Genomic DNA, 13,405 nt, shown 5'->3' with positions numbered 1-13,405 from the left:
ATACAACCTGTGAGACTATATGTGGTGGCCAGAATACTATGTGTCAGAAATGACTCAAGACACTCATTCAAGCAAATGAGTGAGTCAATATTTTCTGGCCTTGTGGAGCTTACATTCTAGCTGGAGAAGACAAACAAGAATCCAGTAAGTAAGTCCAATGTTAATCAGTGACCAGGGCTGTGGGGGAAAAGAGTAGGAGGGAGCTGGAAATGTAGAGTGGAGGCTGTTTTGTTTTTTTGTTTTTTTTTTTTTACCAGGATAGTCAGGGATAGCCTCACTGTGAAGATGACATTTAAAGCAAAGTCTTGAAAGCAATGAAGGAGTCAACCGTAAAATTCTTGTGAATGAGTAGTCCAGGCAGCAGGAACAGCAAAGGAAAAGGCTGTGATGGAATGGAGTGAGTGAGGGGAAAGTGACAGGTGATGAGGTAAGCATGACAATGGACCAGAACATGAGGTGAGTTGTACATAACTGTAAGGACTTCCCATTGTGAGAAATGGAGAAGTCATTGGGAAGTTTTGAACAGAGTCTTACTATGATCTGACTTACATTTTAGAGGGATGTTGAAAGCTGCTATATTCAGAAGAAATGTACCAGGGCTAAAGTGAAGCAGGTGAAACATTTAGAAGGTAATTGCAAAACATGATGGAGGGCTTGCATGGGGCTGGTAGAAGTGAAGGTGGTGAGAAGTCTTATTTTGGATCTATTTTGAATGTAGAGCCAGCAGAATTTCTTAAGGATTTGGCTTTTGAATAAAAAAAAAAGATTCAAGGATAACTCCAAGGTGTTTAACTGAGAAACTCAACGGAAGAAAATGCCATCATCATATGAGAGGAAGATTTTGAGATAGGGAGTTCAGGAGTTCAGTATGATGTATTTCTGAAGTTTCAGAAACATCCAAGTGGATGTTTTATTTGAGATTAGAAGCCTATTGCATATAATATCTATATGAATGCTGGGAAATTTCAAAGCCTACAGTGAACAAATATAAACATTATTCCTAATATCGTTTAGCATAGGCTACTGACAACACTGGGTTCTAGGGAGTTTGTCCCAGTTTGAAATTATTATGTACCCCAGAAAAGTCATGTTCTGATCCTGACCCAATCTTGTGGTGCCAGACCTACTGCTTAGGGTTCAAGCTTTGATTGAATTAATTCCATGGAGCTGTGACACTCCCAATTGTGGGTGTGACCTTTTGATTAGATGAAGCTGTGACTCCACCCATTCAAGGTGGGTCTTGATTAGTTTACTAGAGTTCTTTAAAACAGCAAACATTTTGAAAAACACCTCAAATGCAGAGCCTAGCAGACATTGCCTTGTGCCTTCCCATGAGATGCTAAACAAACCAGAACACAGAGTTGTGTCCCAGAGGAGCTAAAAGAAGGTCCACAGACACAGAGAAGATACCACTGGCATCAGAAGCTGAAAGCAATGGATTTGGAAACAAGGACCAGTAGACACCAGCCACATGACTTCTTAGCTGACAGAGGTGTTCCAGACAGCATCAGCCGTTCTTGAGTGATGGTCACCTCTCGTTGGTACCTTAATTTGGACATTTTCCTGGACTTAGAATTGTAAACTTGTAACTTTCTAAATTCACTTTTTAAAAGCCATTCCATTTCTGGTATATTGCATTCTGGCAGCATTAGCAACCTAAAACATTTCTATATGACTACCTACTATCTGCCCATAAATGTTAAAGAAGTTTATGACAGAAAAACTTCACCTATGAAGAGTTGGCATTTCTGGGAAGGAGAAAGACAGGTAAAGTGAGTTCATTTTTAGCTCTTGGCTGGGAAATATTGCTATTATAAGTTTAATAGGTATACTTTTTGGCATATGTTGAAAGGCAGTTTTTGTATCTAAACCTCATTATGCTGCTTTAGATTTATTTGGCTGCCTGTTTGCTTTATCAAATAGTGCGATGGCTAACCTCACAAGTTCTTTCAGTTCCAGGATATAGCATCCATCAACCTTATTAATGCTAAAACATCTTAAATCTTTTGTCCTGTCTCTAAAAAAAAGAAAAAGAAAAAGAGAACGAAAAAGAAAAGGAAAAACCCTGAAAATCAGCTTTGCGCTGAAAACAAGTGATTCAATGAAAAACTGATTCTGCTATTCTGATTCATCCAACATGCAATTTTCCTAAAGGTAAAATCAAAAGCTGACATATTTATTTAAAGCCTGGTGAGGATACAAATGCCACATTCTTGGGCTTATCCCATGGGTGAGGAACAATTTTAATACCACTACATTTTCATAAATCAAAGTCCATGAGCTGATACTGTTAAACTAGGTGTAGACTGAGGTAGATGATTGCTTTATTGCTGATAAAAACAATAACAGCTTTTGTGTGCTGCTTCATAGTACATATAAATCACTTTTATTGTATTATTTCCTTTGATCTTTGTAAATATTCATGTTTTCCCATAAAGAACCTGAATCTGTGTCTAAGTGGAAACCAAGCCTAGATCTGTAACCATGTCCTCTGATTCCAAGTCCCCAATAGTGTGTATCATACTAGATCTTCTTAGAGCTGTTCCAGAAGAGAGGTTCTCATTTTTCTCCCCAGCAGATGAGCCATAAACAAATTACCAAATTGACATTTCCCAGATTCTTTCCCAGATAGAGTTAGAAGGATACAAATGTTTTAGACAATCAGACACCAGGAAGTTATGTTTGTATGTTTCATTAAACTTTGGTAAATGAACTTTATTCCAGAAACAGATATTGAGGCATTATTGCAGAAAAATGCTTAAAATTATGACTAGCTAGTGAGGCCTGGAGGATATTCACAGATCATTGAAGGGCTCTAGACATTCTAACCCAACTGGGTTATCTGAAGAGCGATTCCATATGAAAATCACAGACGTGTGTGTGTGTATGCATGTTCATGTGTTTGTAGAGGCACACGCAAATTTGTGTCCAGAGTGGCAGGAGAGAGAAGCAAGTTAGAGAAAGGAATATTTACTAGTACAGATTTGTAATTATGCTGGGTATCATGAAACACTTAAAAACTTTAGCTACAAAATTATTTTAATTTAGTGAAGAAAAAATTAGCAAGCATGGTATGACAAATGTGATTGAATCAATACTAGATGATCTGTAGGGCCAGTGTTCTGAAAAGTTCTTATTTCCCTATTCACCCCACCCTGATGACTAGCCAAGGGTAAGCTCCGGTTGATAGGTGACACTCCACCTTGCTCATTTCTACTACATGCTGTTGATAATGGTTTAATTGTATGGCAATAGGATAAAGATAATAAATCAAAGTATCAGCAACAGGTTCTTCAAACTTAATAAAGTGTAATAATACATTACAGTAAGAATCCTACTTCTTTATAGCTGCAAAAGTTACAAGCTAGTAAAAAAGGAACTGAAATTTAAAGAAAAATAAAAAGAAATACATGTATCTTAAATTTAAAATAAAAGCCAACCTTGTGAATAGAAAACATAAGAATGTTAAATGACACCCCCAGGACAATCTAATGGCAAGAAAATTTTATCTCTAGAAAGAGACATAAGAACTGATACTGGCTAATATTTAAAGACCACAATGAAAGGCAAAGATGCATTTTTTGGAAAGGGATCAGAATAACATTCTTGGTCAAGAAATAGAAGAAAAGGACTGAGGCCCATCCAATATGAATGGAAGCTAATCCATGACACAATGAGAACAGATGGGGGTGGAGGGTTAGGGACTTAGAAAACCCCAATTTCCTTTGTATATCTTTTTACACAGTGCTACTAATCGAAGCTCACACATGCACAGCAATTTAGTTTTTGAAGTGCTTTGCTTTTATTCTCTCAAGAGATGCTCAAAGCATTCCACTTTGTTAGGGATGGCACTCTCTTTGTGCTCTAGTGAGGTTGTGTGACTTTCCAAAATAAATAAAAAGAAATACATATATTTCCCAAAGTCACCCAGCCAAGGATGGGGAAGTGAAGGGTCAAACCCTCATGAGCCAGTTCTCAACTTATATGACAAGTCCCTCTGCCTGAGAGAATGAAAAGATAGACCGTAACCAATCTCCCTGAACTAGCAATGGTTAACTGTACAGCCAATGGACAAGTGACAGGACAAATTCTGTAACAGAACTTTTAGCTCAAAATATTGAAAGTTGATCTTATTTTTAATAGTTCACATTAAGATAAAATGTATACATGCCAGTTACATTCTACCATTCCCTTCCTTGGACACTTAAAGAGCCATGTACATTTGGCTCATCTGTCTCTGTTTTGCATTAATTTATCTCCTTTACTTATTAGCTGTTTAATCTTAGTGAATTACTTGACCTTTCTAAGTCTTGTTCCCTCATCTGTAAAGAGATATTTCACAAAGCTTCTAGAGTCATTATGAGTGTTATGTGTTTGGGTATAGAAAGAGAACTGAAAAATATTATCAAAGTACTAAATTACATAATCTTTGATGGCTTTTGTAGAGGTGAATATTTCTTCTGTATCATTTTTAAAAATTCTCTTACAGGCATATCCATGGAAGACAATCTGTGTATTTATGACATACATAGAGCTTTATTAGAATTTTTCTTAACTGTAAAGTGAAAGCTATAACATAAACTCATATATAGATGGATTTTTTTTCCATGACACATGTTCATTACATTTCTACTGTCTTCTTAAGGAATAAGCATGAACTAGTCTTTGCTAGAACAAGAAAATGCATTTCTACAACTGGAAATACCCCCCATTCCCAGTCTGTCTTCATCACACAAGTTTCTGTAGTGTTATATCACTTTTGAGTCATGGAATGAGCTCAGATTGTTCTTGAGACAGGCTCTCAGTTTAGACAAACAGAGACAATGAATAGCACTACAGCTCCAGGAAATGATTTTTAGACATATCTCATTCTATTGTAGAATTGTTTGTGATAAGAATTGCATCATCTACATTTGAACATCCTGTGTGCAAACTGAGGGCCTGGAAGTAGAACCTACACCGAGAGGGAGGCAGACCACAGCTTGACTGACGGCCAGAGGGTTCCACTAGTGGTCTGCCTGGGAGATAATCTTTCTTCTTAAATTATCCCTCTCATTTTAGACTGTTAAAAAGGCAGCTTCAGATAAGAAGTAAAGGCTTAAAGGAAAACAAAACTCCCTGTGTGTGTGTGTTTGTAAAATCTACATGAAAAGACTCACAACTTATTAGAGACTCATGGTAATAGCTTCTTCTGTGCCCAAAGTTTACTTGATTAGAATCACATGGATAGTTAATGTTTAAACAACCCTTCCCACATCTGCTATTTCCAAAATGTCTGTGCAATTGCCATAAATTAGGAGTGGAGAAGGGCACCGTGCCAATTGTCAAAACAAATAGGCAATTCTGGATTTCCAGGTTTCATCTTATTTTCCTTGAGTCTGAGAGTTTGTAAGGTCACTTGTCCTAAGTGTAACCCACTTTAGCACTGGAATGGGTAACGGAGAACTGGGCAAATGCACTCACCTGGATCCTGTCCCTAGTCCTGCCCCTTGTGGCAAGGCACCTTGGCAGGGCCAGGCTAATGACAGATGTCAGGAGCGAATCTTGTGCTCCAGGCCTTGGAAAGGGAAAATTAAGGAATTTGAATTTGTTCTGATTGCAGTGGAAAGCCATTCGAGGGCTTTAATGGAGGGTATGATATTATTTGAATCATATTTTCAAAAGCTCATATTGGCTGCTATGAAGGGAGTAGAATAAAGAGGGATAAGAAGAGAAGCAGGAGAGCAGTTGAGAAGCTGAGGCAACATTGCCTGCAAGAGCTAGAATTGTCTTCAATTGGGGAAACAGCAGGGAAATGATAAGAAATGGTCAGACATAATATGTATTTTGGCAATGAGGTCAACAGGACTTGCTAACGGGTTAGATATGGAAGAGGTAAGAGAAAGAATAGTGAGGGATTTTTTTTTTTTTTGGCCTTGTCAGCTGGTAGAGAAAATCAGATTTGTTTTCTCCGGCTACATTTGATATGTCTCTTAGGCATTAAAATGGAGCTGTTGAATAGGCTGTTTGATATAAGAGTCTGGAGTTAAGGAAAGAATTAGAGCTGGAGAAGTAAAGTTGCGAATAATTAGCAACTTTCTCTTCTAGATTCCAAGGTCATAAATAAACCAGCTATAACATCTTTCTAGCCTCCTTACCAGGGGTTTATGGTTATCAAAGCATGATTTGGTCATTGTTAGGGATGCAACTCTCTCTTATATCCCAAATGATTATAGTAATTGGTACTCTTCGGTTCTCCAAATCGACTGTTCTTGCCATTCCAGATGGCTGACAAGCAAGCGCAGAAGTGGAGGTGCCCTGGCTCTCACAGACATTGCTTCCCAAGTCTCCTGGCCAAAATTCTCTGGTTATTCATCTCCACCACTTAAAACCTACCTCACGATTCATATTCTTCTAAGAAGCCTTTTGAGGACCACTCTGCTCACTAATGATAATTTCATTTTGGTTCCTCAACACACTAACAGGCATGCTCCGACATGTGAATACTCTGGGTCCGAGATGCTCCTTTGATTTCAGTTGTTTGGAACCTCAGCATCATACAAAAACAAGATCATACAGTATAGCTGATGTTAATAAGCAGAAAACAGCCTGTTTCATCATCGAAAAGAGCTCCAGAGGGTGAAGGTCCAGAATATCTATTTCCAGAGTGAGTTGGGGAAGGTCTGGAACCTTCTGCTGCCCAGTGAGATGAGATTCCACGAGCAGGACAACTGTCCACCAGCGGGCACAACTCTGAGTTGTCTGTTCCCTTGAGTTGATTTTCATTGCTAGTATGGAAAACTTAAACCAACATATATTTCCATCTCCATAAAGGTGTTTGTTTTTCATCTGGGAGAAAGGCCATGATGGCTCAAAAACAACCACTATACCTCATTTCAGGACTGGGGACACTTTCGGAGCAAAAATAAAAGCTGCTTAGTATGGTAGAAGAAGGCCCTTCTGTAAAAATTTTGCATGGATGCTTGTGAGGAACCATCACCACAAAGAGTAGATAAGGTTAATAGAATGACAGAGAGGACAAAGCCTTGCTGAGGGAGAAAATTTAGGAGGCAATCAAGTAATCCTACCACCTAGAAATAATCCAATCAGCACAAATGGTTCAGAGACAGCCTTAGCTAAAATGAGAAATCTTTACATAAATATAATATATGTATCTTTATATTTATATATACATGGTTAAAATTGGTTTTACGAATTTGGTATGGAGCATTTAGAGAACTTTCTATCCAGATTTAAAAAAACTACTAGTGCCCATATGCTTTGTCCCATTAATTATCAATCAATTGTGAACTGTCAAAGACAGAGCCTCCATTTAAGGATTTTGAGGGCCACTCATTAATAGTATAGTCGAACATCAATTTGAACTAGCAATTTGGAGTTAAATATAAGATGCATTTAGTATTTTATTGATGTCATAAAAAATAAGATAATCTTACCAGTTGCCTGTGGGATTTATAAACTGCTGCACTGCATAGCCAAATTGTTCACCTGAAGGACCGGAAAATATCTTTGCTTCTGGGAGACCAACATTGTATGCCACACAGCAATTCAAAATGCCTGTTAAGAAAAATGAAAACATAGTCCATATTTACAATTTGTGGATATAAATTTGTAATATAGATCTCAAAGGTAACCTTGAAAAACCTGTTTGATGTAACAATTATACTCCTTATCAAAGTTTTACCAAAAACTAATAGTTGCTGAATCACCTATTTTAGGTCTGGGCACCACGCTCAGTACTTTATACTCATTATATCATTAATCCTCATAGCTGCCCAGGAGATAGTTGCTAATATCGTCTTTATTTTGCAGAGAAGATTTTGGGTTCCAGCTGGAAGGTATGGGAACAGGATCTGATCACAGGACTGTTTGATTCAAGAGTGCGAATTCTTAAACAACTACGTTACCTCTGAGTATTCTTAAGTAATTTTAATCGTATTTGTCTTTTCTAATGAAATGAGTCCAAGCCAGCCAAGGATAGGCTCTGAGGGGTATCTCCTATTTCTTCCCAATTCCACTGAACATCTTGATATGCACTTTGTGTGACATGTCTGTTGAAAAAGCACTGCTGACTACATCAAAGAAGGGGAAAAAAAATCACAGCTCTTTGAAAATTGTGCAATTTTCTTTCACAAGGGATGACTTTTGAGAATAAAAATATAAGGCAAGGTATCACATCTCTTTTATTCCAGCGGCTTTGATTTTTGATGCTTCTTTCTGAATTAGCAAAAAAAAATGATCATTGTTTCAAACAACAGAACAAAAGACCATAGAGGATAAAGCTTTGATAGACTTTTTTTTTTTAATCTTGTTTTGATGGAAAACGAATGGGAGGAAAGAACAAGGCTGATGAGGTTTTGCTTCTGTGATATTGATAGCATGAACACTGATAGTTCTCTATTCTATAGAAAGGAAGGTTGTATGTATATTAATATTCTCTACTGAGATGGTAATATGCTCCTTGCTGTTTGAGATTGATATTTGTCTTTGTACACACTGAAGGAGAGTGGATTCTATTAAAAATCGACGTCAACGTTCCATTAATGTGTGTTTTCACAAATGAACTTTCTAGGCAGCCCTGACTGTACAGTCTTTCATAGGTCTGTTGTTTTAGGCACTGAAAAGCCAGAAGAAAATGGTTCGTTCTTCCATTGTGCCTCCGTATTTTTGGGAGCCAATTCTGTATAGTGCTCCAAAGTAATAATGAGTCAGTGGAGCTTTGGAGGCTTAAAGAAGTCAATGTGCCTCTCTAAGTGCCAAAAGCATCCCTCTACCAGGTATTTTTTTCACTCGAGAGAGTGCAGCTTGGGTGGGCCACGGTGGCTCAGCAGCCAGAGTTCTCGCCTGCCTGCCGGAGACCCGGGTTTGATTCCTGGTGCCTGCCCATGCCAAAAAAAAAAAAAAAAAAAAAAAAAAAGAGAGAGAGAGAGGGCAGCTCATTATTTCTTAGAAATATGTACTGCCAGGAAGAGAAGCACAAATATTAATTTTGAAACACTCTGCAGTACAATCCATAAAGCTCTACACTGGCAAATTTTCTCTTCAACATCTATTTTTCATATGCACGATTGATTCTTTTTGTTTTTGAGGAAATAAAATGCAAAAAAAAAAATAGCAAATTAAGCACAGAACTGTTGTGACCTTCAGATGGCTTCTATTACCAATCAACAGTTAATCTTCACTCCACTGTGCAGAGCTCAATAAATGCTGTTGGAATATGTTACCAATTATCTGACATACTAGTGAAAGCTTAAAGGGATGATGCCAAACTGCTCCCATTTTAAAAACATCTAATGCTGGGAAGAACACACGTGGCTGTGTATACAATGATCTCATCCCTTTTCACCCCCACGCCATTTCTTCGACTTTGGCAGAACATGTTATGGCATGCAGTCATGGGGGAGTTCATTTTATCATCCAACAGTTGCATTTTATTATATATATGTATGACATATATGTATATAGCTATATATGTGTATATATCATGTCCATGTATATGTATATGTGTATATATACCTGAATAATATGATTTAGAAATATATAGTAGATCATTTCATCTCTCTGCTTTAAATTCTCAAAGCCTTGCCATGTTAAGAATAAAATCCAGGATCTTTGCCATGATTTCAAGGGTCCTTCATGACCTTGCCCTTGCGTATCTTTCTGACGTCGCGTCTTACCACCCTCCCCTGCTCAGTGTACCCACCCACCCTAACTTTCCTTATGTCCCCTGGTTTTTGCAGGTAGCTGCCTGTCCCTCTGCCTGGGACATTCCTTCCCAACTCGGCACTTAGGACTCTGTTCTTCTTGTAGAGACCTGTCTTCTTTGACACCTCCATTTAGTAACAACTCCCTACTTAACCATTATTATAGCACTTATTATCAGAAAGTATCCTATATATTCATCTTGATTTGTGTCTGTCTCTACTAAATCTGCATGTCCTTTGAAAGTTCAGATCCTGTCTTTTTTTCACAGCTACTTCCTCATCATCTAAGATAATATTTGCTGAATGAAATGAACTTTGAATTAATATATGTTCTTTAACAATCATTTGGAATATGGAGACAATTGGGAGGAGAGAGATCACTCCTAGTCCTATCATTTGAATGTAATAAAAGTTAATCTGGATATATTTCCTTCCAGTATTTTTTTCCCTCTATTGTTTAAACCATAATGGTTTAAATCCTCCTTTTGCTTACTGCTTCTATCTGCCTGCCTATGTCAGAATCGTTCTGACTTAGATGATCCCACAACAAGCCTGTGAAACAGCCAAAATGGAACTGTTATTACCCACTTACAAATAAGGAAATTGGAACTCATAAAGCTTGAATGTTTTCCTTGTTCATTGTCACACAGTTGGTGGCTAAGCTCTGATTTCTTGGTCTGACTCATCTTCTCAACCTTATTGTCTAGAATATCATTCACAAAGTCTGCTCATTTTCTTCAGAAACCATTTCATACTCCATCACCCAACTTCCACTCCATTAATCCTAATCTCTTTTTTTTCCCCCACCATTTAAGCACTTCCATCAAGACCCTGCATCTTTTGATAAATCTGGACAATCTGGGTTCCCAATACTTATTTTTTTTATAACATATAGTTATATCATCCATATCATCATTTCACACTTAACATATTATAGAAATTTAATGGAAGCATTCAGCCTAATTTGAGGTCTATTTCTCCTTTGTAATATCAGTGTTTATCATAATTTTCTTCCATGCCCATCCTCATGTCTGATCTGAGAGGACCAGAAGAATAAGAACCATATTTAGTTCATTTTGTTTCCTTCCCCCAGTCGTGTCTACACGCCTGTACACACTATTAAACAGATACTAATACATAGAACATTCAACAAATATCTACCCAGTTTCTTTGTATGGAGGCATATTCTAGGACCGAGGATATAGTAGTCAACAAAATGGGCAAGAAAGCTGCTCTCTTCGATCTTCCATTTTAGCAACTTGATTAAAAAATCAAATAATTATACGACAGCGCGATGAGTGTCAAAAGACAGGGAGGTACAAAAAGCCTTAAGCCAAAAGTTGAGAGGAGGGTGTATCTAACCTTGAAGACTTCAGAGAGGAGGTGGCATTTGATATGGATGTTGAAGAACAAGTTGGAATTTGCTACATAAAGAGGAGGGCAAAGTTCCAGGCATAAGGAGCCAATAGGCAGCAGGCATAGTGGTCCAAAATAGAAGAGTTGGAAGAGGTGAAGAGTTTGGCATAGAAAATCATAGTCTGTCTCATGAAATTATACATTTCCAGTTCTCTGTTAGATGCAGTGACTCTCAAACTGACTTCTTGTTTGTCCTGCCAGGAACATGGTAGATCTCACTTCTTGTCCTTATGTGAATGACGTAATAGCGCAGACACTCAAAATATTGATCAAAGGTGATCTTGCTGTGTTTTTGCTAAAAGTGACCAGGCCAAAATATCCCAGTGAATTTCACCAAAATTTATGCAAATATAAGCATCATCTCTCCTGGAGGGTTAACTAGTTTCCTCTAATAAAAATAATAATAACAAGCATTAGTGTTTCATGCTTGATTATAACCTGACTGGTTGCCATTTTAATTTTTATAGGCAAACAAGATAGTGTCACCCAATTTAATTAATGCAGATGAGTTTTTCTTTCACTCCTTCAATAACTGTATCAGGACCACCTGCCCTAAGGGCTCCTTACCATCTCTGAAATAGGTTTTGTGCAAACCTTAATAATTTAAGAACTAGTTTCAGTAAATATAGAATTTATTCTCCCACTTTATTCTGGAACCCAACTTTAAGTTACAAGATAATCTGAAAGAGAAATATATGGCAGGGGATTGATAAAGTTTATCAACCTAATTTTGTTCTCAAAATTTAGCAAAGGGAAAAAATACTTTTGAAAACAAGAGCATAAATAAATAAATGTATAAAACAAAAATAAGTCATTTTATATATAAAATAACACAATTTTGCCATGGGAAGTTTGTGAACTTTCATGCTATCAGAGCAAAAGGATGCATATTTGTAGTAAAGAGTGGCAGAAAGAGGGTCTAATTTGTTCCTGTTGCAAAGTTAAGCATATTACACCTGATGAAGAGTTAGTGACATAAACCTTTTAGGTAAGAGGCTTATTTGCAGAAGGATCCAGGAGACATATGGGAAGAAATTCATATAAGGAGAAGAGGAAGGATCAAGGCCAAAATGTTTAGCCTAAAGCAAGAGTTGGTGTGGGGAAGAGAGGGGTGGGTTTAACAAACAGACAACTCTAAGATTGCACTCTGACCCATCTCTACAGACCAGTGTCGGTATTTTAGGAGGAAAAAAATGCGTCTATCAAAAATGGTGAACAAAAACATAAGAACTGTACTATAAGGCCCGAATCTCTATGAAACTAGGGAGCACAGGGTGTCGTTGCCTTTAAGGAGACAAAGCGGATTTCACCCATCTCTGATTGGGGACTTCTCAGAAACTGCAGAGACAATGGTGTGAGCAGAGGCCAAGGTCAGCGACCTCGGCAGCAAGCCTTTGCGCCTAAGGCTGAGCCAGCAGGAAAGGCCAGCAGTGACCAGGACACGAGGGATCACTATTAGGGGCAGCAAAAGTTTCAGGGAGAACTCTGCTTGAGAACCCAGTAGAGAACTTCTTTATTCCCAGAGAATAAAAAGCAGGATATAGGACTTAGGTTCCCTCTGGTTTGACAGGAGGTGGCTGAACCACAGAAATGCTATTTTGCTAATAATGATTTTTAATGTAGGCCGTCTCTCAGTCTTATGTGGCCTAATAAACATATCTTACATATGTTGAAGAACTTTAATGATTTCTTGCAACCTAAACAATTGTTCTTAATAACTAACAATTTAATAATTAATGTTTACCTAAGTATCTGATATTAGAGGAATGGTTATGCATTTCTGTAATATGACAACAGGATGGAATTTAATACAACCATTAAAAACAGTAATTGTGAAGACTATAGAGTGGGATGAAAATGGCAAAGTAGAGAAATTATATGCAGAATATAAGAAAAGGTAAAATACATATGAATATTAACAGAACAAGCAGTACAATTGCAAGATACAATTTGCTTTTTAAAAAAATCTCCTTTAGTGTATTGTAATAGTCTTGCAATAAACAGAAAGTGGGATAAAAATAAGTAGGAATCAAATAACTTTTTCTCCTGTTCTGACGTAGCAGGATTGTAAACACGTTATTTTATTTCATCCTCTCTTTGTAATGTCTAATCTTTCTACACACATAAAAATAACATTTGAAAATATGGAAAGGGAAACTCTGGCCCCTTGGGTTGGATCTGACTCTCACCTTAATTTAATTTCATTTGCTAGGCATATGTTAAGTTTATGACTACAGATTTAAAAGTACATTGGTTATAAATGCCTTAATTTCAATATCACAAAT

The 13,405-nt window shown here is 37.4% G+C and overlaps 1 protein-coding gene across 4 annotated transcripts in view; it reads right to left on the bottom strand.

Annotated features, from left to right (window-relative positions):
- Nucleotides 1-13,405, bottom strand: part of ITGA2 (integrin subunit alpha 2) — a 97,446-nt gene that overhangs the window by 62,270 nt on the left and 21,771 nt on the right. For all 4 annotated transcript variants that reach the window (XR_013157958.1, XR_013157959.1, XM_077117127.1 and 1 more), the window contains one exon: nt 7,437-7,557. Coding sequence is in view for 2 of the 4 variants with exons in the window: in XM_077117127.1 (XP_076973242.1) it covers nt 7,437-7,557 (121 nt within the window). In the remaining 2 variants the exon portion in view is untranslated. The remainder of the gene's footprint in view (nt 1-7,436; nt 7,558-13,405) is intronic.

Source organism: Tamandua tetradactyla, chromosome 9, assembly GCF_023851605.1.
Source record: "Tamandua tetradactyla isolate mTamTet1 chromosome 9, mTamTet1.pri, whole genome shotgun sequence".
NCBI classification, from domain to species: domain Eukaryota; kingdom Metazoa; phylum Chordata; class Mammalia; order Pilosa; family Myrmecophagidae; genus Tamandua; species Tamandua tetradactyla.
Note: the sequence above shows the minus strand (reverse complement) of the source record. Positions and strands in the feature narration are given on the sequence as shown.